General features: G+C 40.2%; 3 protein-coding genes across 6 annotated transcripts; 1 reads left to right on the forward strand and 2 right to left on the reverse strand.

Moving 5' to 3' along the window:
* Positions 1-7: 7 nt before the first annotated feature.
* Positions 8-11,941, reverse strand: cbsb (cystathionine beta-synthase b). Of its 2 annotated transcripts, XM_051404404.1 has the most exons (16): positions 11,841-11,925; positions 11,150-11,186; positions 10,395-10,667; positions 9,803-9,909; positions 7,978-8,112; positions 7,820-7,899; positions 7,417-7,621; positions 5,803-5,894; positions 4,652-4,774; positions 4,452-4,536; positions 4,223-4,328; positions 3,787-3,864; positions 3,316-3,450; positions 2,372-2,480; positions 2,180-2,264; positions 8-1,304 (listed from the first exon to the last, which is right to left on the reverse strand). In XM_051404404.1, the coding sequence occupies exons 3-16, from the start codon at positions 10,658-10,660 to the stop codon at positions 1,147-1,149; spliced, it is 1,764 nt and encodes a 587-aa protein (XP_051260364.1). In that variant the 5' UTR covers positions 10,661-10,667; positions 11,150-11,186; positions 11,841-11,925; the 3' UTR covers positions 8-1,146. The 2 variants fall into 2 exon arrangements, with proteins under 2 accessions (XP_051260364.1, XP_051260363.1); XM_051404403.1 differs by lacking the exon at positions 11,150-11,186 and having other exon boundaries at positions 11,841-11,941.
* Positions 11,942-13,782: 1,841 nt separating this feature from the next.
* Positions 13,783-18,561, reverse strand: u2af1 (U2 small nuclear RNA auxiliary factor 1). The gene is made up of 8 exons (XM_051404405.1): positions 18,453-18,561; positions 16,794-16,881; positions 16,051-16,117; positions 15,810-15,859; positions 15,075-15,173; positions 14,815-14,948; positions 14,258-14,350; positions 13,783-14,156 (listed from the first exon to the last, which is right to left on the reverse strand). Exons 1-8 carry the CDS (start codon positions 18,494-18,496, stop codon positions 13,979-13,981), a joined length of 753 nt encoding a protein of 250 aa, XP_051260365.1. The 5' UTR covers positions 18,497-18,561; the 3' UTR covers positions 13,783-13,978.
* Positions 18,562-20,964: 2,403 nt separating this feature from the next.
* gabpa (GA binding protein transcription factor subunit alpha) lies at positions 20,965-26,368 on the forward strand. 3 transcript variants are annotated; one of them, XM_051402701.1, is made up of 10 exons: positions 20,965-21,118; positions 23,099-23,200; positions 23,295-23,439; positions 23,622-23,706; positions 23,832-24,056; positions 24,205-24,399; positions 24,521-24,577; positions 24,792-24,917; positions 25,008-25,200; positions 25,595-26,368. In XM_051402701.1, exons 2-10 carry the CDS (start codon positions 23,124-23,126, stop codon positions 25,815-25,817), a joined length of 1,326 nt encoding a protein of 441 aa, XP_051258661.1. In that variant the 5' UTR covers positions 20,965-21,118; positions 23,099-23,123; the 3' UTR covers positions 25,818-26,368. The 3 variants fall into 3 exon arrangements, with proteins under 3 accessions (XP_051258661.1, XP_051258663.1, XP_051258662.1); XM_051402703.1 differs by lacking the exon at positions 20,965-21,118 and adding an exon at positions 21,214-21,539; XM_051402702.1 differs by lacking the exon at positions 20,965-21,118 and adding an exon at positions 21,589-22,025.
* The last annotated feature ends 58 nt before the right edge of the window (positions 26,369-26,426 follow it).

Below are 26,426 nucleotides of genomic sequence, written 5' to 3' on the forward strand. Positions count from 1 at the left end.
AGCCAAATGAAGTTACTATTTTTATGAATTTTATTTGTTAAATCAATGTTACATTCATGTGGGAATAGTTTTAAATGTTTTGCCTCTTTACTCTCTTCTCACATCAAACCAGGAGGTGCTGAAACATCCAGTTGTACTAATAAAGAATAAATGCTCTTACTGACTGAAGGCAGCACGACCCACTGAACTCATGCTTCTCATGAGGAACTGAACATTCAGAAAGGTTTCAGCAGAGAGCTGCACCGGCAATGTACACAAAGTTACACACACATACTTCTAGTATGATGCCTCTGACCCTGCAGTGAGTTAATACTGCCCCCCTGTGGTCTATTGAGACACATGGTAACAACAGGCCAAAGGAGGACATGAGTCAGGGATAGTCAAGTTCTATCACACTACATTTACTTAAAAGGTCTTCCTGTCATTAGAAACACAATGTTGAGATTTTCAGCCACTAGATGGAAGTCTTTATCCACCCGCCCCTTTACTGAGCTGCAGAAAAGTAACAAGCTTAACTACAACCTAAATTAATGAAGTTTCCCATAAAAAATGCTTGTACGTAAACATCACACCAAAACCAATCACGGCATTGATCATCGACTACAAGTCAGTGAACAGCAAGAGAAAGATCAAGGAGGCCGTCCACATCTTACACTGCCAGTAGGAGGACCTTGAGTTAAGATTTTAGCTTTACTGCCTATTAGAGCTACAAGGTAAACTCAATGTAAAGTTTTTGATGATTGATACCAGAAACAAAATCATAATCTAGTGTAGTCTGAACAAATTAAGTCTTTAAAGGGGTGAGGCTGGTGTTTTTATACATTGTCCTTATTGTCAACAAATCCCATTAAAATCCAAAACCAACACTGTGTTATTCTCTGAATACTTACTGGCTTCCCTACTCACTCTGTGGCACTCAGACCCTAAACTCATTTGCTCCTAGTGAAGATGTAAATCTTGTAAAACAAAAATCTAAAATATATAGTTACATTTATTTAAAGGATAGCTAATTTCCAGCAGCTGGGCATTGTAGTTTTTAATAAACGTTACTCAAAAAAAGAGCTGATTTCATAATGTTAGACATTAATACTACAGAGGACCTATTACTGCTACCAAACTCAATGAATCAAGATGTAGTATGTAGTCTTATACAGAAATTGGTGACATAGACATTGTTTCTGACAACGAGCATTCAGACGACAAGCGATCCTGCCCCTTTTGTGTGGTGATGTAGTTGAGGAGGTCGATCGCCGTCACAACGCCAAACACCATCTGCTTCTGGCAAGATGACCCATCAGCCTTATCTGGAAAGAGACAGTAGACTGTGGTAGGAGCAGGATGGACAAAAACAAGGTGCTAACAAGGTGGGCACAGTGAAATATGTTGTTTTCTTTCTGGCTGAGAGTTAGATGAAAAGATCAATACCATTAATACTTTTGTATTAAATATAAGCCCCAACTGCCAAAAAAGGTGCAGAGAGAGCAAGCAAAAGAGGGAGAGACATTGATCGGTTCCTTGTTTGAAATGGTGGATTTCACTGGTGACAAACAACTGAATGACAAAACTGCTAAAATTATGTATTTAGTGTCCTGCTGGGTAGGAAATTTGACACTAATTCTATTGAGCAATGTGTTATATCTGGAAAATATAGAGATCTTTTTGTTAGTACCATTACAGTGTAGCTACAGCAACGATGATCCTGTCCTATAACTTAAAATGAGTAAATTGCGTCTCAAATGTGTCCTACCAGAAATAATATTACATTATAATGAAAATATTGTTTTTAAGCACAGATAAGGACTCATTTCATTATGGGTGAGTTAAAGCAGGAGACTGGGAATAAGTCAGTCAGTTATCAGTTAATTAAAAATTTAAATTATTTTTTAAGCCAAAATTTCCAAACATTTCCTTCCTACAGCTTCTTACATGTGAAGATTTGTTGTATTTCTTTGACTTGTGTGATTGTAATTTGAATATTTTGGACTGTTGTTTGACATGTTGTGCAATATACAATAGTGAGTTTTATCACATTGACAGCCTGGAACAGTCTACTGTCAACTTCTTCTGTTCAGCTGGGGATGTTTGTTGCCTCTCTCTCCTCATTTCCTGACATATGTCACATATGTACTATCTCCAATCAAATAAATGCAAAAGGCTATAACAAAATATATTATCTTACACTGGGTGTGATCATGCACCACCAGGGCAAAGTGGTCTGTTTCGAGGATGTGGGACAGCGTTCCCAGGTTGTCTGTCATGTGCACCTGAAGTGTACGGAGATTAGACGAGCATGTAAATAATGAATACATAATGTATAATGTGCATATGCTGTCCATGTGGCCGTCCACTCCACATGTTTCTACTGACTGACCTGTTTGAAAGGCTTGCAGAGCACCTTGATGACAGCATCTGAGGGTTTGACCTTCCCAGCCGACACAGAGGACAGGATGATTCCCAGAGTCACCATCCCCAGGATCCCACTGTGAAAGCACACATACACACACCTTCACCTGCTGGTCCTCTATTAGAAATGACACAGGTGACAGTGATGTACAATAGGAGTGTAACACAAAAGATACTGATTGTATCTGGATATCTGTGAATACCAGAAGTGGCACACACCAAAGGTTGTTAGAAATTGTGTAGTCTGCTTCATGTTCTGCATTTAATTATTTTCTACCGCCATTTGTTCTACCAACAAAATATTAAAAATAGCACATTATGTACAATTAAACAGATAATAACAGGATTTGAATTTGAACTTCCAAAATAGTCTAAACTGAGTATAAGAAAAACTGTGTAACTGTTAATGAACAGTGGAAGTTAACCAATGTTTTAACACAATTTGGCCATATTATCTGTCTTATCTTATCTGAGATTGCATGCAATTGAAGGAGGTCCAGATGAATGTGATGTAGGTCTGAAGCATCTATGAAATGAAGAAAGCTGTTAACAATAATCTGAAAAGCTCTGCTGGCTCTTTGCATACACTTTTGAGACAGTCCCTAACTTCAGCTCCTTTAGTTTCCTGTCGTCTGTCAAGGAGCCAGGCTTCAATATTGGGCCATGAGGTAAAAATAACACCTGTGGAACATCTGTTGACCTTTATCTTCACAACAAATTTGGTAAAACCAGATGAAACGTTCTTGAGATGATCTTGGCAGAATATTGAACATAAGCCAACGCAAGTCCCCCCCTCCCCCTTAATGGAAAGTCCCGCTGCTGCTTTGGTTACTAGCAGTTCCTGTTTGCTCTGTCTGGATGAGTTTGATACTGAAGATGTACTAATGTACAGAAATTCTGGAGGAGATATACCCTGACTCATCAACGACCGGAGCCTGGTCCAACGCTTTCTCCTGAAGGATCTCAATGGTTTTCTGGCAGGACACAGAGGGTAACACAGTGAGGGGGGCAGTAAGGTGCAGACACTGGACAGTCATCTTCCACCACCTTAAAGAGAGAGTGAAACAAATGAGTTATTTAACACTAATCTGTGGTTTGGATTAGCTGCCCTGTTAAACCCACAGAATGTAATTTCTGCTGTTGTGTCTCAGACAACAGCAGACATAGTTTGATGACGTTGTGAAGTAGCATTGGATCATGGGAGTTGTCTTCATTGTTAAACAACCACCCCTGCCAATAAAAAAATATTTGACTATCTATCTAACGATCTATTTGACGTGACTCAGGCAGGAATAATGTTCACAGATGAGGTAAATGTAATGTTAATATGTAACATTTTAATGTTACACATTATACCTTTAAACCCTCATGGTTGACTCTCACCAGGGTTTGAGATCCAGCGGAGCCTCTGGGCTGAGGAAGCCCTTCTCACACATCCACTTGTCACTCAGGAACTTCGACCTAAAGGTAAAACAGACAGCAATGAGTTTGAACAGATAACAAAGCATATTAGAGGTCGCTCTGATTGCTGACACATTTTCACCACCCAGAGTTTTAGTCATGCTTGCGACAAAAATGTGTCAGTGTCTAGATGTTCTGTTATTTATGGATTTACCCTAGAAAAATTGACTATTGAATATTTTTTTACATGAAGAAAAGGCGCTGTGTAGTTTTGATTTGCTGAGCTGCTGCAAATTATATCTGCAGATTAGCCTGTGATAACACTGAGGACATGGTAAATTTGATAGCAATGGATCAATAATACACTGTAGAAACAATGAAAGTAAGGGTCCAAGAGTTTGATAAATCTGTCTCTTACATGTAGTTGCGGACGGAGTCGGCCAGGATGACGACACAGCGCTGTCCCTCCTCAAGCTGCTGAGCCATCTTCACTGCTGCTGCCATGGCTGAGCCAGAGCTCCCGCCTGCAGTAAAACAGGTATAATTAGAGGAAAATAATAAAGGTGTTAAATACCTCGATATGAGGAGTGCAATAAAATTTACAATAGCAAAAAAACCTGAACAATATCACCGGTGATATAACTGACCGCACAGAAGACCCTCCTCTCTGATGAGCTTGCGTGACATGGAGAAGGTCTCCATATCAGTTGACTTATACCACATGTCAACAAGCTGCATAGATTTGAAGGGAAGAGGGCAGAGGGCAGTAATTAAAGTTACGTCACAAAATACATGATTATTGTTTAGTTTCAAGAAAGCAAATGCAGACATTCACAAGCACACTTACAGATCTGTCCAACACTGTGGGGATAAAGTCGTATCCGATGCCCTCCACTTCAAAAGAAGTCTTCTTTTCACCCTTTTCTTTTGACTCAATCAGAATGGAGCCCTCAGGGTCCACAGCTACTATCTAAAACAAATGAGACAGCAGTGTTAACACTGGAAACACTGCAGCATACATGAGTACACTTCCAGTAACTTAGTAGTGTTTGAATGAGCATGTTCATGGCTCCACTGATGCAGTCAGGAATGGTGACGTTGGAGTCCGGTATCTGCTCGATGATTGCAGGGATGTAGAGTTTAAACCTCCTCTTCTTCATCCTCCGTTTAACCCCCGCTCTGCAGCCTCACCGTCTCCTCAGCTCATCCGGTATGGAGGGTCTCTCTCCAGTCAGGATGCTCGGGTACCTCAGGGCGATCATCTGGTCGCGGGTGTAAACAATGCGACTCCCCGTCGCCATGGAGACCAGCGTAAACAAAAAACAAAAAGTGCTCAAAAACGCCAAAAAAGTATTTAGCCGACGTGAACAAAGTAAGAAAGTAAGAAAACAGTTCAAAATAGCAAAAAACACACTGAAAACACACTAAAACTACAACAATGATAGGAGCTGCCATGACAGGCTGCCGTTGTCGCCGGCGCCATTTCATGGTATCTCAAAAATCTCAGCTGAAAGGACAGAGCTGATATACAGTGTAAGTTGCAGGTCTGACCCAGAGGTGCAGAAACTGTCATTTTCTGTAATCTTGGAATACATGTTAACAATTATCTCAGCCTTGAACTCAGGAAGGGAGAAAAAGAGTAGCCAGTCTTTCATAGGCAGCAAGTTTCTCACACAGAAATGTATTATGTATCATCATTGTTAAATGTATCATACAATTGGTCATCATTGTTATTCAGCTCATTGGTGCACTGGGAAGAAAAATACATTGTCTTATAATAAAATGCACAATAATACATGACTACAGGAAACATACAAGAAATGACAATTTAGTATGTGAGCGGAATACCTTTTTTTAATTATTGAAAATATCCTAAATCATACGTGACCGCATCTGTACATCACATGTTCTCCATTCAAATCTCACTTTAATCATGTCCATAGATTTTACCAAATTAATACACATTCAGAGAGTTTCACAATAGAGCGTGCGTCTTACCTTGACATTGGGGCACCTCTCCTTCAACTTCCGAGCAACACCAGTAAGTGTACCGCCTGTGCCAGCTCCGGCCACCAACATGTCCAGTTTACCTGAAAGGAAAAAGCATGTTTTCTTTTCTAATCTGCAAAAGGAGATTCAGTAGTAACACTGAATATAAACATAACTTTTGTTTGTTTACCATGAAACTCCACAGGGCACCTTTACATATGACGACTAATATTTTAATTTGTCCAAGACTAGCAGTTGTTTTCAACCCTTTAGGCAGTGGACCCATATTTATAAGGTGTAGTCTCTGGGATCTCGGTCTGATAGGCTTTAGTTATTCCATAATAGGCACATTAACAGAGGAGAGTGTGAAAATATTTTAATAGTGAAATTAAAATATTCTCATTTTTCTGGGAACACCCTGGAACACCCTCAATACCTTTTGACACAGAAGGTTGGTCCACACAAGCAAACAAATCCAGTGGGGAAAGGCAAAGGCAGAGTCAAAAACAGGCAGTACTCCAAAAACCAGAATGAAGGGGTCTGGAGGAGGGACTCAAGGGAAGTGGCCGGGAAGCTAAACATGCAGGTGACCGCAGAAAGATGACCAGGAGGTCGGGCTGAAGAGTGGAGCAGCTCTGGATGAGACCATGGATGTTGGCGACATTGGGAAAGCTGTTCTGGAGGATTACCAAACCGGTGGAGCCGCTGTGGAGGACAGGCAGGGTGATGACCGGGCAGGGTGATGACCAGACTGGTGGAAACACTCCAGAGGCCTGAAAAACACAAGGAGGCCAGAGACGGAGGCAAAGGCAGAACACTTTTGGTGGCCGGTGACGAAGGTAGTGGGACCCCTCCAGGAGGGCAGGACCAGTCAGTGGTGGCTGGAGTGCAGGAAGAAGATCCAGTTGAATCAGGGAAACAGAAGCTGCTGCTTATCCACAAGAGACTGCTGCAGCTCAGGAACTGGGGTTAGTCATGGTGCAGAAACCAGAGGATGTTGTGGTGCAAGGACTGGAGATTGCTGCAGCTCAGCAGAAACAGGGGTCGGTGGAACCGCAGACAAGGGACGAAGAGAATACGTTGGCGGTCTACAGGAATGGGTGTTAGCCGGACCACCATTGTGGAACCAGAAACTGATGTCAGCTCAGCAGTGCTGGGCAGCAGCGAGGCCAAGTAGCTCAGTCTGTAGGGACTTGGCTTGGGGACCAGAGGGTTCCACCAGTTCCACCTCCTGTACAATGCCGAGTTGCCCTTGAGCAAGACACCTAACCCCTAACTGCTCCTGGAGCTCATCACTCTTTCTATATTCTTTCCCCTCCAAGAGCACCAGTGGCTGTCGAAGACACCAGAATTTGAATTTAAAATGACTGAATCTCACATACAGTAGATATTATTTGCTATCGCTGTTTTAGGACCTTTTCTGATTTGTTTTATTTTATTTTTCAAGTTTTTTATTATAAGTTTCAATTGTCTACCTTTTCATATTTAGAATGATGTAACTTATTTCCTTATCTCTATATCTATATACACAATCTTGTTTTTTTTTATACTGTGTGAAGTTAAGTCTTCATTATTGTTTTTTTATGGACAAAGACAAAAAGAAATATAATCTTTAGCACAAACCATCACACTGCTCCAGTATCTCCTCGGCTGTGGTATCATAGTGAGCCAGAGGATTGCTGGCATTACGGTATTGGTCGAGGATGTGTGAGTTGGGGATCTCGTTCTTTAGACGCCAAGCCATTCCTACATGAGAGTCTGGTGAATCAAAAGCTGCAGAAGAAGGTGTGCGCACTATTTCTGCCCCGAGAGCTCTCAACACATCGACCTAAAAACACACAGGAACATCAGGCTTCAAATAAAGGTCCATTGTTTTGGATTTAGTGGCATCTAGCAGTAAAATAATAAAAACACACCTATAATATATTTCACTGCTGCCAGTAGATCATCCTAACTGTTACACACTGAGACCAACTGTCCCATAATGAACTGATGAAGAGTTGTGATCAATAAAAGAGCTGTGTACCTTCTCCATGCTCATCTTCTCGGGCATGGTGATAATGCATCGGTAGCCTTTTACTGCTGCGGTCAGCGCAAGGCCAATACCTGCAGGCAGCCAGAGAAGGAGGATTTAGGTAATATTGTGTTCAGATGATGAAATCTGTATGTTTCCTTAGAAGGTACCCGTGTTGCCAGAGGTGGGCTCGATGATGGTGTCTCCTGGTTTGAGGATCCCGGCTCTCTCAGCATCTTCTACCATCCGCAGGGCGATCCTGTCTTTCACGCTGCCTCCTGCATTGAAGAACTCGCATTTGGCCACTAAACAGAGTCACAGATGAGAAAATACTGTTTACAGCACAATCAAGTTCAATTAAAATTAAGTAGAATCTTAAAAACAAAACCTGTCTAGTGGTTGCCAGCCTTTTCCTAACGGACCCCTTTTCTATCTTTTATCAAACTGGTGACCACTGACTTGGACGACCTGACATATTTTATAGATATTTCATATTATATTAAAATCTGCACAATTAACCAAAATAGTGAACTCAGTAACTGCAAGAAGTGTGTTTAAAACTAGTGATTTAGAAACATTTTGAGGAAATTATTCCCTTTTTAGGAAACTTTTTCTAAAATTTGAATAGGCTTCTTTTTTGATAAATCAGTGTTTCTTTGTTCCTGACGTTGTGACGGCCATTGTTCTATCAGATAATTTACTTACATATAGATTTCTTCACACAAGTGAACCAAAGAAATAGGCCTAATGTGTATATTTTTTAATGTTTTCCAACATCCCTTAAAATCAACACCTCGCGACCCTCAGTGAAGCTCTGCCGAGACATAATGGGGATCCCGACCCCCAGGTTGGGAACTGCATACACATCTGTGGTGTAAATCACTTGTCCTGTGTTCCCCTTTGAGAAAAAAATTAATCAGAAACCACTTTTTCACAGAAGACGAAGTAGATGATGATGCACCAACCACCAACACAGCTGCCAAAAACTACAAATTCGGGGCGACTACAATTAAACCCGGAGTGAACTCGAGACTAATCCCTGTCACGTGAAAACCGTCTAAGTATCGAGTGTAAGGTCCTTGGTCTCATTAAGCCAGAACTTCCCTTTCATCAGTTTAAGGGAGTGCAAAAGAGCTTTTTTTCTTAGGAGGCTTAAACTGATTCCTCTGACAGGTTTCATCCTCTCTGAACCCACAAGGGCTGCCAGGACAAGGTGGTGCAGCTGAGGAAATACTGTACTGAAATCAAATAATTAATAGTCGCAGCAGCCTGAACGTTTTCAAGTTTCCTTTTAATTGTGGCTGTGCTTTGTTCTGCCAGCTAAAAGAACAAGTCTTTCATTTTCAGCAGTCACACATAAGGGCACGAGCTACATGATACCTAAATGTTTCCTTTCTTGACCGCAGCCTCTTCTTCTTAAGCCAACAGGGAAACAAACCTCGATGAGAGAAATGATAGCTCTTCCACTTGCACGTATCAGTTTAATATGTTTGTCTGCACGCCTTATTCCCTGAAAGAAGTCTTTATTAGCCTAGCCAAAGACAGTATACCAGCTAAGGCTGCAATGTCTAATCAGCTGCTGCTGAGTTACAATCACATCCAGCCAACACTTTTTTCTGTCCCACTGGACACTGAAACTTCTCGACTTTCTGGCCGTTCCAGGAAGGAGAACAAAAATGTTGTTGTTAGGAGTTAGTGTCTACATTTTACTCTCCAGCCCTCCTTCATCTTCACTGAACAGTTAACATTAGCATTATTGTGGGACAGCTAGTCTGGCCTCTGCACGACCTGTAAGAGTTACAAAGAGAACAAACAGTGTGCAGCGCAGGACTCACGACTCCATGTACAATTATTTCCATACATACAAGACAAATCAAATACAATACAAATCCATAGTTTAGAAGTACTACTCTCATGATGTTTTGTACAAATATTTTATATAACTAGAAACCATATATAGATAGTTGCAGGGATTATATGAAAGCTTTTACTTACAAATATCACACTTGAGTCCAAACTCCTTTGGGATTTTGTTCAAACGAACCAGAGGTGTGTGTCCAATTTTCCCAAGGATGTTGGGCAGGATGCTGGAGGTATTGGTGCTGTGACGGACAGACGAGAAAATACCACATCAGCTGTCTGTCCACAATTCGGTGGATATAGGATCATGCCACATCCAACGGGCTGACAATTAACCCTTCCCTCAGCAGTCATGTGACCTCGTTAATGTCAGATCTCCAGCTATGACCTGTCACAACCACTGCTAGGAACAAAGCATTTCTCACTCCACTGCTTTTACATTATCAGCCGTTTAATACAAATTAAACATCCTAAAAACACAAGTATGCATGCATATACAGTATGCTATTGGGTACATGGAGAGTTAATTCAAGGTGATATTTTCCTGTTATTAACAATTTTGTTGGAAAGTCACAAATCATGTTTGGTGTTTTAGCTCCTGATCCTTCTCATTTACATGTCTGTATCCACCTGTCTCATAATCTGTCTCTGCTTACCCTTCACATCTGAATTAATTCATTGATGAGCACTGATTTATCTGCCGAGCTTTCATTAACGTGACTCTCACCATGCTGGGTGGCTATGAGGTGACTCTGAAAGAGGTGCACCCAGCCTCCAGGTACACCTGCTGGGTAAATCAGGGCGGATCCAGTTCCTCTGATCAGCACTCACTTCTCTCTCACCACTCTCATTGGTTGATTCATCCTGAACCTTCACACAGTCCCGGTCTCCATTTGCAGACTTTTGACCCAGAGCGATATCTGCATTTATCGTGTAAGTTGTGTGTGGACAAAGAGAAGGAACATCTCCCAGATATGTTTGCTCAGAAAGCATGGCTCACCTGCGGGGAGGTGGGACAGGTGTTACAATCACACAGGCACATAAACAAAACCTTTCTAACAGGAATGAATACACAGCTTGAATCTGGGTAAACATTTCATGAATTATACATCTGAGGGTTGTTGGTCTGTTCAAGAAGTCAATTAGTTTTTAACAGATTTTAGGAAAACACAATAAAGCAGCTATTTCCAGTTAACTACTGCAAGTGGCTGTAGACAACGTTCCCTTTGTTTGAAAAAGCAAAAAAAAAAAAAAAAGGATGATTTAACTGATGATTGATGAAATGATTAAACCCAACAGCCCTTTCTAAACACATCATTGCCATATGACCACCTTATAAAGTTGTTATGGCGACAGCGTCAACATCCAGTAGGCTTTTGGGATGATTTTGGGTGAATATGATTTACAGTAATGAGAGGAAAAGAGATTAAATTTATGTCACTCAGAATTGTCACTTAAATATCATAAAGGCTTTGCTCTTACTGTCATTGCCTCAGATTTAATATCCTTGATATGGTGCCTTTTGATTAAAAACAAATATTGAACAGAATCAAAACATTGTGTTTGTTTGATGTCCTGCAGACAGGTTATATTTAATAAGATCAGGATGTGCTGGACGTTTAATCTGACGACTATCTGGTTCAAACGTTATGCTAAAGGCTCATTTAACACATTCATTTTTGCTGCAATCGTCTGACAGTAACAGGTAAAAAGTCCAGTGGTCTTTTTTTTGTCTTTGTGCTGGATTTGTTATCATTAGCAGATTGCATTCAACATGTAGCAGGACGAAGTATCAGAAAGGTTCATCTTTTAAAGTATCAAAGATATCAGAGAGCTGCTGCTATGCAAAATTAGTGGTGCTATTTGACTGAGGAGGTTCATACACTAGGGTCTTGTGCCTGATCTGTTTTAAACCAGGAGACATAACAGACCATTTTCACACCAGATATTTTGAGTTGTACAGTAGGAAAAGCACCAATAGCATCAAGTGAGCCAGAGCACAATGCACACTGCAACTGAAACAGCTAAATGGAAATCAGCCATCATTTTATTATTTACACTTCTTCTACACAATCTATAGTCGATTGATCAGTTAGTTGGTCAGCAGAAAATACTCAGCAACTATTTTATTAATAGTTTAATCATCTTTAAGTAAAACATGGTCAAAACTCACCAATTCCAGCTTCTAAAATATGAATATTTGATGCTTTTCTTATTCCTCTGTCTTCTTCTAGACACCAGCAACTGATTCTACACTGACTGAGCTTTGACCAGCAGACAGACCAGAGCATTTATCTGAGTGTGGCGGGGTGGGTGGGTGTTCCTCAGATAAACCACTGAGATCACCAATGGTGCAAGAGTGGTTTTTAGCTCCTTAACTTCAGTAAAAGCTGCAACTACACAGTATACAAATATTCCATCTGGTGTATATATGACTAGGATTATTATTACTGATGCATTTAATGAATGAGCTGCCTATTTAAACCAGGTATTTTATTTATTCTGGGGTAGAAAATAACATTTACTTAAGTTCTGTACTTTGGTACAACGTTGAAGGTACTTGTATTTATATACTTATTACTATACTACTACGTCTACTACAGTTTAATGTAGTTTATATTCCACTATATTTATTTGACAACTTTAGTAACCAGTCACTTTATATTTTACATAAAAAACCACGGTGAGCTTATAAAACACAATTAAAGTAAAGATTCTAACGTTTTTGGCATCTATAAGCAGTGTCTAGTTAGGACCCCTGTCAAATTTCAAATGGATATCAGTGGGTTTAATTTCAGTAACTGTCTGTGGCCAAATAAGGTAGAATTATTCAATATTTAATAAAAAAAGAATTAGAGGAAAGTCCAAATAAATGAATACAAATTTAGGCTGGAGCTTATTTTCTTTCTTATTTTCTACTTCCCTACCTTATCTTTGTCTGATGACCCCTTCCATTGATCCACTGTGGGGGTCTGTACTGGTACTTTTACTTCTTCTACTACAGCTCATAATGCATTATGTCCCCTTTCAGAATCTTTAACTGGATTCTTATTACAGATGCATTTTGATGTAGCTGGTGACGGCAGAGCTCATTTTAAACCACTCTATACTGTTCGGTTGGGTGGCAAAGAGCTAGTTATATGAGTATTTTCTTTATTTAGAAAGTATTAATTACTCCTAGTGCTTTGTTTTATTTTGTAAGAACTAGGCAGCCCTTAAGGATATAGGACCAGCATGCATCTGCAAGTGTTTTTACCAGAGCAAGAGAGGCATGATTGCTTTGATCTTTGTTAGCTTGCTTTCTATGGCGGCAATGGACTTTCTCGTCCTTACAGTTCATTACCATGGTGCATCAATGGGCTTTTGATTTCAAATTAGTATTGGTACAGCTGTAAGATCCATATAGTGGAGTTAAAACAACAATATTTACCTCTGAAATGGAGAGGTAAATATCTGAAGTGAAGCACAAGAGACTCAAAAATTAGCAATACTTAAGTGCACTTAATTACTTAAAACGATCTGGCATTATTAACCCTCTCAATTTATCAAAACTTTTATTTAGTGAACAAATAACAGTTTACAAGTTTATTTAGCCGTTGTTTCACTTTCATATCTTCTTATGGCATTAATGCAAATGTATATTCATGTATTTAAATGATTTAAGTTTATTTTAGGTTATTAATCACAATAGCCACAGGAGAATTTCTGTTGTAAGTCTCTTTGAGAAGTGAAACCTTGAATCACATGAGGTGTGTAAAAGTAAAAAGCTGTAGACAATCACAATCCAATCTTGTCCATTGCAGGTGAACAAGAAAATACAGCAGTGCCAAGACCAACAGAAATTTATCTTTTTGTTGCTTTCTGTTTTAAGAGACTGTGAGAGTAGAGTCCAGGAACTGTTATCTGTATCTGATGTTATTAGGGAGTTTTTCCTTTTCTTTTGACAGTGAACTTCAGTCTGAAATTACCTGAATAAGACACTACACGTTAGGCTTAACAATCAATAGTGTGTACATTTAGTTCTCACTGTATTCCATCAGGAGGAGGCAGCCCAAGATTAAGAAGTGCTGCCATCACAACTTGTAATAACAAGAGAGATTCATGAGTCAGTCACGTTAAGTAAAAATGTTAAATTTAATGAGGTGAAAGTCATTTTCAGAAATCAAGGACAAACAAGTTCATCAATGCTGTCACAGCTTCAAAATCAGGTACCTTTCAGTTAGTCCTAGAGTGGACCTGGAAGGGTACAAACTTAAAAAAAGACTGGGGATGGATACGGGGAGGGAAGGACAAGTAGTCATGGCTTGTGGTTCAGAATCGCCCTGAACGCTCTCTGTCTCTGGAGCGACGTCTCTCGTGGTCACGGCCACCACCACCGCCGCCGCCGCCGCCGCCGCCTCCTCCTCCACCTCCTCCTCCTCCTCCTCCTCGACCTCTGTCCCTTGAGCGAGATCGCCTCTCTCTCGATCGAGACCGGGACCTATGACGGCTGTGGAAGTGAAGGAGGAGCGATTATGAATTGCTATAAAACAACTACACAGGTTGGTTTACTGAAGTGCCTGAATGTAAAGGTAATATGTATGTTAGTACCTCTTCCTCCGACGCCCATAGAGCTCTCTCCTCAGTTCACGCGAGATGGGCTTCAGATGCATGAAGTTGCAGAAGCCACCACGAGTGCATTCCCTATGGAGAGAGGGCAACTCGGAGCAGTTAGAGCAAAGAAATGTAAGACAGTATTGCAGAAGAATTAGACAGTAACAAACACCATTCAGTCCATATTTACAACAGCGGTAATGCAACTGAGGGCATCAAAACACAACTAATAGCAAGTCTTACATAGTGTTGCTTTAAAACAAAGTGCGACTTACTGTATAAACAGATAACAACAGAGACTTTGAACAAAAGGTTTAGGTTGGAACCTACAAATCACTAAAGATATGATAACAGGCAGTGTTTGAGGAGGAGACAATAAATATTACTGTAGTTTTATGGCTTTATTGCCCTCCCATAATCTGTTACTGGCTTACATTTCATCTAATTAATTGTAAATCTGTGCTATATGTTTCGAAACCTCCATGTTGTATGTTTAATGCAAATGAGAGTTAGAGGTAAAGTTAATAAGCTCTATCCTATCACATAGCACTCACCCCATTTCATATTGGCGACAGCAGGCTTCTCTGAAGTCTGTGACGGGAGAGAGCTCAGCATGGATGGGCTGTCCATTAAACCACCGATTATTCAGGTCTATCACGGCCTTCTCCGCATCTTCTTCGTAACGGAACTACAATGACCATGAGGAGACAGACAGAGGGTAGGTGAAGGCAAAAGTCACCGGCTGTGGGTCCAAACTAAAAACCGTATCATTACAGTTCTGGTAACATTGGTTGCTTTTAGACGTGACACCCACCTTGACATACACATTTCCTACTAGGTGGTCCCCGAGGTTGTCGCATACGTTCATTTCCTCCACCTCTCCGTACTTCTCTTCCATCTCTGTGAAGACCTCCTGCAAGGATGGGAGAGAAAAATGTGATATCATGGTTTTTTTTTTTTTTTTAATCTTCTCATCTAATTCTCCACCAGAAAGCGAATAAGCACTAATGTCAAACTGTTCTTTTAACTGTATAACAACACCTTCAACTTTTGATAATCTTTTTGTGACGTGTATTATTCCACTGATTAACTTAACAGACAGTATTTATAAGAATTTGTTAAATGTCCCAGTTATCATCATGTCATCAACAGTTACATACGATACAGTTTTAGCTGATTATGAGGAAGGATTCTTGAATTATTTTCTCAAAAGAAGTTCAAATGTACCAGCAGCAGACTGATGAGGTCGGGTTATGATCATGATACCAGAAGTTTTAACTTTGAAACAATACTAGTATAAGGAAACGATACTCAAGACATCTTTTGATGCTACTGCAAAAAGGGGAAAAAAGTCCTAGGCACACAAAACAGTGCGGTTTCTTTTTTGAAGTAACAACCTGCACACAGCGCTGGTACATAAAAAGTTATTTAACATATACAAACAAGTATCAGAAAGTATCAAAGTATCAATATTTTTGACAACCTTGGGTCAGTGTTAGTGTGAAGCAGACCCGCTCTACATGAGTATATTCAGAATGGCATGAATTACCTCAAAAAACTCATCATAGTGCTCCTGCATCTCCATGTCACTGATGGCACCTAGTGGTTATAAGAGAGAATAACAGGACAATAAAAACAAACATCGATAGACCATTTAGAATTTCTGAAAATAATTCTGTGTGGCACACATTTGTCTCTTCAAAACATAACTGGGGGTGATGGAAGAAAGAAAACACATGGGTGTATGATCAGAGAAGACATTTCTGAGGGTCATAGGATCAAACACTTACAGGTCAGGCCATCAGCAGACTGGGCACTATTTTGAGGGTTCCGGTAAATGTTCAGGAGGGCAATTGTCTGAAACAAAACAAATTCATTTTGTTTTGATTAGGGTATTGAACCTGCTTTTTGGTAATGAACAAAATGAGTCAAAAACAGCAAAATACCAATACTTACAAAAAAAACCTTAGAGTACACAAGTACACAATTCAGATTTCAAATGAAACAAGACAAAGATATAATAAAAATATATTGTGCAGCCCTGTGCTCACTACTGCCCTACTATTTTAATGATAGATAATAAGTTCTGTCTCGAAGCCACCTCCTACCCCACCGTGTTTTCATCACTATATTTGTCATTGTATACCATCTGTTGGTCTCTATGATGTAACATGGTACACAACAAAAAGCCTGTCTGCACTGATATAGTATTTTCTAAGGAAACAATAAAGTACATACAAATTGCAGGCAATGTGTGTTCAGTGCTTAGTTTTTGTACATATTACTGGGATGCAATCTCTGAGTGTCATCCCTTTGTCTGTCTGGTATTAGAAGAACTCAAAGATAGCTTTGATATATGACTACAATGTTTAAATCAAGTACATTTTATTTTTAAAGCCCTAACACTTGGAGATATTGGCTTTGCCCCTTTCAGACCTAAATCTCCCCATAATTTTCATTTGACTTAAGAAAAACACAACTTCCCCTTATCTATGTGAGGACATTTTGGAACAAACAAAAATAATGATCTTACCTGGCTGAATGTCGGCTTATTGTGTAATCTGGAACAGCGGTCGCCATGTCGGCAGGCACCAATTTTAAAATAAAAAGAACAGTTGACCCTGCGACAAAAGGAAAAACATAAGGTTAACATTAAAACATAAAATTCTCTCAGAGTTGTCATTATGTTTGAGGAAACAAAGAAAACTGCTCGGGCGGACAAAACTGTTCTCATGGGACTTTAAAACCTACATCTTGCTGTATGCAAATTCTTTCTCCAGATAGTGACAATTATCTCCTCACACCACAAACACAAAAAGTACATTTTCCAACATGGCTCCAATGCGATGAGTTATGGGATCCTCTGCACTGCTGGGTGTGAACTCTGACAGACTCACAAACATTTATATTAAGTTTTTGTAGCTGCTTGTGATTACAATGAACTTTCAGAACGTTGGCTTCTTTTGTCTCGGATATATTTATATATCTATATTGTGCCTTCTTATTGCCGATACCTTGTCCTGGTGCCCACTAATATTTTGCTAGAACAGCAACCAACCACTATTTTCAACATCGATTAATCTGCTGATTCTTTTCTCGGTTAATCTGATTATTCTTTTTGTCTATAAAATGTCAGAAAATAGCTGAGGTGGTATCTTTAAATTGAGTGTTTTAGGCCAAAACTCTTAACTATCACATGTAACAAGAACATCACATAATAAACATCTGGAACCATTATTTTGACTTGGAAAATGACCGAAACAATACATCAATTACAATTAGTAATCAATTAATTGACTATTTGTTTAATGTGACTATCACAATTTATACCATTTTACCTAAATAGTTGCCTTGAACCAGACAGAAACAGATCCATTATTTAAATAGGGGTTCTACCAATTCAAACGACTTTAATAAGGTAAATACACCGTCTGCTCAGGTAGTTAGTTTTAAAAGTTTATAGTGTCTGCGTTTTTAATTCACAATGTATATTTTAATCAGGGTACGGGATAAACTGTCGCCTAGCAACAGCTGCCGTTATGAACAGAAGAAAGACGGGTGCTAGCAGCGGACATCTGGAATAAAACGGGTTTCAACGTGAGTGTGTAAAGAGTGTATCGACGGTACGGTACGCGTTGAGCTGCGACTACACATCTGCTCTCATTCATTAACGTTACTGTGATTTATCGTATCCATACGATAAGTAACACGTATGAGACTGAAGGGGTTGGGAAGCAATGTGCCTGCTCGTTCATACAGTGAGAGGCTCCGGTAGTGTCTCCGTGTGTTTCCCGCTGTAACAAAGACTTCTCCGGGTTTCACAGAGTAACTGGCGGCAGCTAACTCGAAGCTAGCTGGTAGTTAATGTACCACTTTAACTCGAGCTTCATTCGTAAAGCAAATGTATCTAAATTAAGTAAAAGTAGCTCGTTATGACTGTGTTTTTTTTTTATTCCAGACCATGCCAGCTCTGTTCCGCTCCCAGTCGCTGTAGGAGGGTAACAGTGGCGGCGCGGTATTCACGTTAGCTAGCTGGCTAGCATTAGCTGTGAGTTGCTAAAGCCAGTGTAACGTTACCAGATACAGACTGTGAACACCACTCTACACAGAGCTGCCAGTCAAAGCGGACTTTAGATGAAATAGTTAAGAAAAACGTGTTTAACAATCAATTAAATGAACGTTTAGTACTTACTTATCTTTCTCTGTCCCAAAAATGGACGCCAGGTACTCTGCCATCTTGGCTCGCCTGTGATCAACCCGCAGCAACAATGAGGGCACTTCCGTCCCACCGCCTTCATAATAAATGTGAGGGCTCTATCAAACCTGCACTCATTGTATTAACATGTAACAGTTCATTAAACAAACTCAGGTAATCCAGTGTAGCTGTTACCCTTTTGAAGCGTATAGCCTGTATAACACTAGTTGTATATTGAACTGTATTTGTTTTAGAGTCAGTAGTTTGCTGCTGTCACAATACCTCTGTTAGCCTATTATATCCTCATATTATCATTTATACTATAGTGAAGAAATACTAAGGCCCTCAAAGTCAGCCCACCCTTGTACAGTGTAAATACTTACTGCTAGGGTGTGCATCATTTAAACTGTATTTATTTAAGGGACAAAAGTTAAAGTTAATTGTGATACTTTCAAGTGACTACAATATTAATCTATGGAAATGAGTCTGTGTCTGTATCTTCCTCCAGCTATGATTAAACCCATAAAGTTACAAGAGAAAACTGGTAAGTGGCTGATTTTCAGTGTTTTATGTGGAGATTCTGGGGCTTAAATGTTAAAGTACTTTTCAAATATCTCCGTCTGTCTTTTTGCGTTACTTTAAAAACTACCGCCTTTATTTTGAAGAAAACACATCCAAACCGGAAATATTCCACAATTCCGGTCATTTCCGTCTGGACCACGACTTTCGAAATAAGAGTGGCTTTCATACATTACACTACTTACAGTCAGAGAGTACATCAATTATATTTGAACACCCATGAAAATATAAATGAGGATGTCTAACTGCTACTTAAACATAAGTATGTAGTAAGTGTATCACTATACTACTATAATATCAGTGCAACAGCTTTAAATATCTCCAAAACAGTCGGTCAAATCATGCAGTAATCATTAGTTACAACTTGTTCAAGGTAAAATAATCACTTAGGCTCTACTATCCATTCAATGTAGAGGCCTGTTGTATGGGAGTTCAAAACAATGTACTAATAGACCGTTTACATTTTCTATTAATAATAATTTTTAATAATAGTGTTGTATGTTATACTGAGAAGAACACTGAGCTAACTTCATCCTGAGTACTTGGGCATGAATTATACACAGTTCCATAAAAACCAAAGGGTCTTTAGAGCTCCGTACAATATTCTATCTTTTTATATATACTCTTTATTATGATTAATAAAACAAAATACAAACACTAGTAATCCCCAGGAACAACATTTTGACAGTCATGATAATGAATCATGTCTCCAAACCATTTGTCAAATGATTAGAGCCAAAAACAAGTCCACTCTGATTGCATTGAGATAAGTTTATTTAGTAAACTTGACACTTTTGTGGATTTAATTGAGAACTTTCAGTCAAGAGTAAGAAACATGACTCAATTATTTACAAAATTACATCACATCTACATACTGTAGACAGATTATATTTAATAGCCAATTAACAGAAATATAACAGGACAAAATACCTAAATTTCAATAAGTTCAGGAGTCAGAATACTGTATATCAAGTGTAATGAAGAGCCTGGTGGTGGACAGGCAATGCTTGTTTTGTCATTGTAAACAATATGTGTCTGCTACCAGTCTGGAAGAATCAAAGTGACCAACCATAATAATGTACATTCATAATAATAATAACATAACCTTTACCCAACACATTTAAATACAAAAAACCTGAGCACTGCAAACCTAGGCTGGCTTAAGAACTGGACAAAGGGCAACTGCCCCACACCTAGGCCCCCCACCAGGTTGTCTGTGTGGCAATTACTGAAATGGAACTGCCCCAAGGTGGCCCTGTGTTTTTACTTGGTATTGGGGTTTTGTAGAGTGGGCTTGTGTCAAAATGCAGGTTCAATACCTTTATTGTGTTATGCTTACATGGTGCATATTCTTAAATAAAGAAAAGCTATCTGGGTTCTAGGACTCAAAATGTGACAACAAAATGTGTTGGGAGAACTATGTAGGGGGAGGCTGAATAGGGACACACAGGATATTTTTGCCCCAGGGTCCCCTAGCAGGCTAATCCCACCTATGTTGCAAATATTTAAAATAGCTGATTGTAGTAGAATATAGTTGAACTGCTGGGTTAGTTTCACAGACCCTTCTCAAGGCTATCGGTTCACTTAAACAGCTTGTAGGAAAATTTAAAGGAAGGAAATTTAAAAAACAAAATGAACTGGATTATGAATAGAGGATACACAGCATATTAGATACGTGGCCATATTAATGGGAATATGATTGTGAAAGAACTGGAGTCTGTGTAATCAATTTAAATGGATGACTACCATGACTGTAAAGCTGATGGGAAACCATGAAGGCCTATTTTATCAAAACACCTATTTAATCTGCTGGACTCACAGTTGCACTGAGGACACGATTCAAAATTATGATAAAGTCCATCAAGTCCAGTCTGAAATAAAAGACAAGACTCGCAGGAATCTAGATCTTTTGTAATTTCATAGAAGTTTTAGGGTAACTGTCTTTCCAGTTAGTCTCCGCCCCTCCTCTGAGTCTGTGTTGACCAAAAACTTGCATGATACGACTCGAGAGTGTGTGAATTTGGGCTGCTTGTCTACCACAGTTGAACACATTTCAACATCTCTCAAGGCCCGAGTTTCAAGAGGTATGGATATTTCGGAGATAAGTGTGCTTGTTCTGAAGAAAGTGTACACAGTTGTGGTCGTGTTAAGGGGCCTGGTTTTTTTTTTATCGTGCTTGGACTCTTCCCGCTATTTTGTAGCTCACTAGCTAGCTAGCTAGCTGTTGTCGATTCCTGTTTATGTGAGTGGGCAGCGGCCGCCTACCTTTCAGCAATAAAAACACACTCTGAACATTAACTAGACAACTTACAGCTAAAGCTAGACTACCGCTGGCTACCACGACCGGGGGCGACTGCTCTCGGTGCTTTCTTGTTGTCTGAAAAACAGAAATAAAGTTAGTGTTTCGTATGACAACATCGGATATACCCGTTCAGTGTTAGCTGGGTTGCTAACAGTAGAGGCGAGCGGAGAGGCTGCCGCGGCGCTGCTCACAAACAACACACAGTATGTATACATCCAGAGACCATACAGCCGCGGTGGAGTCCATACTTCTCTGTATAGCTGCAGTTTGTGTGTAACCGGGCGACATTTCGGTTTCTAAGCGACACCGCAGTCGCTCTTTGGTGGCAGTTTTCCTCTGAAGCTCGTATCGTATTTATCACGGCTGCTCTCGGAAGTCTTGCAGCGCTGTAAACCTTTAGCCAGGATTTCCGGCTCCTTTCCATTTGCCCTATGCTGTTTTGTTTCCGTTTATTCTATTTCCGTTTTAAAAGTTTTCTTCGTGCAGAGTTAAAGTGTGATATTACGGAGAGTTGATGCCGTTATGACGCGCAGAGCGTTCGGAGGATATTTTAACCGTTCTTTAGCACGCGGGGACCAACGGTTGAGTGATGGGCTGCCTCCCCTCGCGGTGCATTCGCGTGCAAAATTGCAGCTAACTTGCTCCGCTGTTAGACCAGCTCCAGCGCATCGACACGTGTAACCCGCCGTGTAAATCTGAGTTTTCTGTGTTTTACAAACGTGTGTTTGTGATGCGTGTTTACGTGGGAGCACTATTTTTGTTAACTAATGGCCTATCAGTTGGCCTTTAGACGCCAAAGCCTCGCCCTCGAGTTGGCTAACGTTAGCAGTTGGAGCAGTCAGTGAACTGTCCCAGACGGCCAATGAGGAGTCGAGGCTGAAAGGCCTTTATGATAGAAAGCCCCAAACTGCTGCTTCATATTTACATCATGCACCCATAACCCACTGACACACATTCTACACACAGTAGCCGAAATATTCTCTATTGTTCAGACTCACTTATTCACACTTTTGGATGCTTTTTAGTTGTTTGTGCTTCCTGTAACAGAATAATAAATGAAGAATAGTTCGTTTTCTGAATGAGCTGTTGTGTGTCTGTGCTCTTTTGTGAAGTAATAGGGTTTTTGATGGCATTATGAAAAGAAGGGCAGCAAAAATAAGTAGTTTAATAGATTTTTTGAGGAAGAAGTGTCATTTCAGATGCGATCATTTCCTGGATTAATACAGGAAATGAGTATTTTTTTGACTGTTGGTCAAACAAAACAAGAAATGATGATGTGGCTTTTGGTCTTTGAAAAGAATGATACTTTTTATTGTGTATATAAAATGTATTGTCAAACTATGAGTATTATTTGCTTTACCTAAACGTTAACTACCTTACCTTAACTAAAAGGCCTGTTTTAAGTTGACAGAGTTAGTGCTGGGGTTGGACACAGTGATTTAAACACATCTACAACTAACAATTTATGGCTGTGACTAACATTTATTAGTTAAGAATCATTATTGTTTAATCTACTGTTAAATTTTTATTATGTAAGTTAAAATTTCCCATCACAGGGCATCCCAGTAGGTCACCCGATAGAGTGCATAACACATATCAAAACTGCGTTCTTACCACAGCGCTCTGGGTTTATTTTCCAGAAGGCATTTTGATTGATAAATTACAAACAATAACATTAACAGTGTATTTGTTTTAAGTCTTGTTAATACATTGTAATGTGTATGAATTACAGTTAAGCAGCTCTCTCATTACTTTCCTACAGCTTGGCTCGCTCTGCATAAAACACAATGGCTAAAAGTGAACCAGAAGAGATGATAGAGATCGAGATCGATGAACGGGAGAAACAGGCGTGCCTGGAGGAAGGGTAAGCAAGGTGGTGGTCATTTGAAGTGCACACTGTCACACATGGAGCAACTATACATTTATACTTTTTTCCCCCTTGCTTCTATTACTTCTAGTGTTGAGGAGCATACCATCACTGCATCAGATTTGATTCAACAAGACATCGACATCAATGAGCCCATTGGCAATCTGAAGAAACTTTTGGAGCCCCGTATCCAGATGTCACTGGATCAATATGAGATCTGCTTGCAGGACATTCAGGTAACAATATACATAAATTGAACCTTTCAAGATCTCTGTGTTATTCTGTAATTTTGTTGCCAAAAAACAGAATTCAACTTTGTAATGTGGGTCTGATAGACATCCTTTGATCTGCAAAAAGATGTTCGGTTGTGTCTGTCTTCACCTCTGATTCAGCTTATCTGTTGTGTTTTTCTTTTTAGCTTCACCCTGATCACAGCCTCTTTGATCAGGGAGTAAAGACAGACGGCACAGTGCAGCTCAGCCTGCAGATTATAACCAAACCAGGTACTGATGAGAGGCTTCACACATCAGGAAATATACAGACATGTATTGCTGTTTGTGTCCAAATTCAGAGTTGCACCCTCACAACACACCAACCTCACTCAGTCGTGTTTTTTCCCCTCTTCCAGGTGAAGAGAAGTTGAACATTTTGGAAATTGTGAAGCCAGTAGAAACAGTAGAGGTGGTGATTGATCCAGATGCAGCAGGAGAGGAGGGAGCTCTGGTGGAGGAGGGCCAGCTCATTGCTGTGGAGCGATCTGGCTTGTCTGATGAGACATCAGAGCAGGTTACACGCTGGGCTGCAGCACTTGAAGGCTACCGCAAAGAGCAGGTTCGCCTGGGAATACCGTATGGTGAGGAACACTTTAATAAAAGACATTACTATAGGGAAAACTACCCTAAAATTATGTGGTGATAAATAAACATGGTTGTTAATGTACAAGGTTTCTCTCTCTCTCTCTCTCTCTCTCTCTCTCTCTCTCTCTCTCTCTCTCTCCACAGACCCTCTGCTCTGGACAGCTGACCAGGTGATCCACTGGGCTGTGTGGGTAATGAAGGAGTTTAACATCGATGAGATGGAAATAGGCAGCATTCACATCCCAGGTCGAGATCTTTGTGCATTCAACCAGGAAGAGTTCCTTCAGAAAGTGCCCAATGGAGAGATCCTCTGGAGTCACCTGGAACTTCTGCGCAAATGTAAGTCAGATAGAGTTGTTTTAGGTTTTAGAGTGTATGTCTGCAGTTTGTACACAAAAGTGTGTTTCAAAGAGTTGACAGAGTTAAAAATGAAGACCCTAATCCATTGTATTTATTTCAGATGTGTTGGCAAGCCAGGACCAGTCTGGAGGGGACGCTACTGTCACCATTGACCAACGTAAGTTTTTATTAAATTGAGGGGAAATTAATGTTAATGAACATTTTTACAAAATCTGAAAATGTCCGTTGCTCTAGATAAGTCCTTTCAAGTTTCTCCAACATTCTTGGACAATGGAACTGTACTCAAATGTTTGCAATCTGCAGCTTCGCCACCAGATGTCAGTGGTCCTTTAAATCAAATCAAAGTTCATCTCTATCTGTTCCATCTCCAGCTGTGCAGATAATCCCAGCTCAAGTGAGCACACCCACAGCCATAAAGGTATTGAAGCAGAGCCGAGGCCCTAGAGCTCCCCGCATTTCAGGAGGAGAGGAGCGCAGCTCGCCTGGCAACCGCACAGGTAGTACTCACTACAAACAAAGACTCTGTGTGAGTGTTTTGTTTTTGTTTTTGATTATTTGACACTGACTGCTGTGTTTCCCTGTGCTAGGCAACAACGGGCAGATCCAGCTGTGGCAGTTCCTGCTGGAGCTGCTGACAGACAAGGATGCCAGAGACTGCATTTCCTGGGTGGGCGAGGAGGGCGAGTTCAAACTCAACCAGCCGGAACTTGTGGCGCAGAAATGGGGCCAGCGCAAAAACAAACCCACTATGAACTATGAGAAACTCAGCAGAGCCCTCAGGTTCGTTTTCAAAACAGGTTTTCTGTTAAAAATTCTCAGGGGCACCTTTAGAGCTCACCTGGTAGAGCTGGTTCCCCATGTACCAAGTCTGAGTCCTTACTGCAGCAGCCAGGGGTTTGAGTCTGACCTGTGGCCCTCCGCTGCGTGTCATCCCCTCTCTCTGTCCCTCTTTCTTTGAAGTCTCAAACCCAGGCCGAGATAATGATGATAACAAAGCTCCTCCTGGGCTACAGAAGACATAGTTCTGTTTTCACAGGTACATCACATGTCGTGTAAACTGCAAGGCAGCCTGGTGAAAAACAATCATCATTAATTAGTTTCATGTGATACTCTTCAATTGTATGTTTTTATTTTGACTTTCAGGAGAGATTCTGACTTTCACATTCTCGTTTAGGTATTACTACGATGGGGACATGATCAGCAAGGTGCAAGGCAAGCGCTTTGTCTACAAGTTTGTGTGCGACCTGAGAACTCTGATTGGCTACAGTGCGGCTGAGCTCAACAACCTGGTGACCGAGTGTGAACAGAAGAAACTGGCTCGTATGCAGATGCACGGCATTGGCCAGCCAATCACTACAGTGACCCTGGCCACCACGACACTAGACAAAGACAGTTGAAGAACGCCACGATACAGCACTCTCCGGCTGCCGCGGGCAAACATCGCTCTCCACAGCTGATTGAAAATCAAATTAACTTTCTTCTTTCTCTGACACAGCTGTGTTCATTAGACACAGAAATGCAAAGCTGATCCATGATTGATCAGTGTGGAGTAACATCATTGTTATTGTCTTTACAGTTTGATTCAAGTTATATGGAGACAGGTAAAACCTTTTTTTTTTTTTTTAACGCTAACCAAGAGAAGCGCATTCAGGATGAGAGTGTGAGTGTCTGCGATTACTGAGAGCTGTTGTTGTGTGCATGTGACCGAATGCTTGAACGTGTGACTGAAAACCCACATATGAGCTTTGTGTAATGTGTCTGTAGTTTAGGATCAAATTTCCACTGTATATACCGGTACTTCATGTTTTTGATAGACACAAGGACAAGTGTATTTTCATATTTTCCATTTATAGAGGACCTGTTTTGTATTTTATTTAGTGTTTGTTCCCTAAATTGTTGGACCTTTTTTGTCCACTAGAGGGAATAAAGTGGCAAGCATTTTTCTTAATGTTTGTGATCCAGTCATTTCATCTTTTAAGCTTTGAAATCTAAATATTTCCATTTTT

Source organism: Dicentrarchus labrax, unplaced genomic scaffold (assembly GCF_905237075.1).
Source record: "Dicentrarchus labrax unplaced genomic scaffold, dlabrax2021, whole genome shotgun sequence".
NCBI lineage: Eukaryota > Metazoa > Chordata > Actinopteri > Moronidae > Dicentrarchus > Dicentrarchus labrax.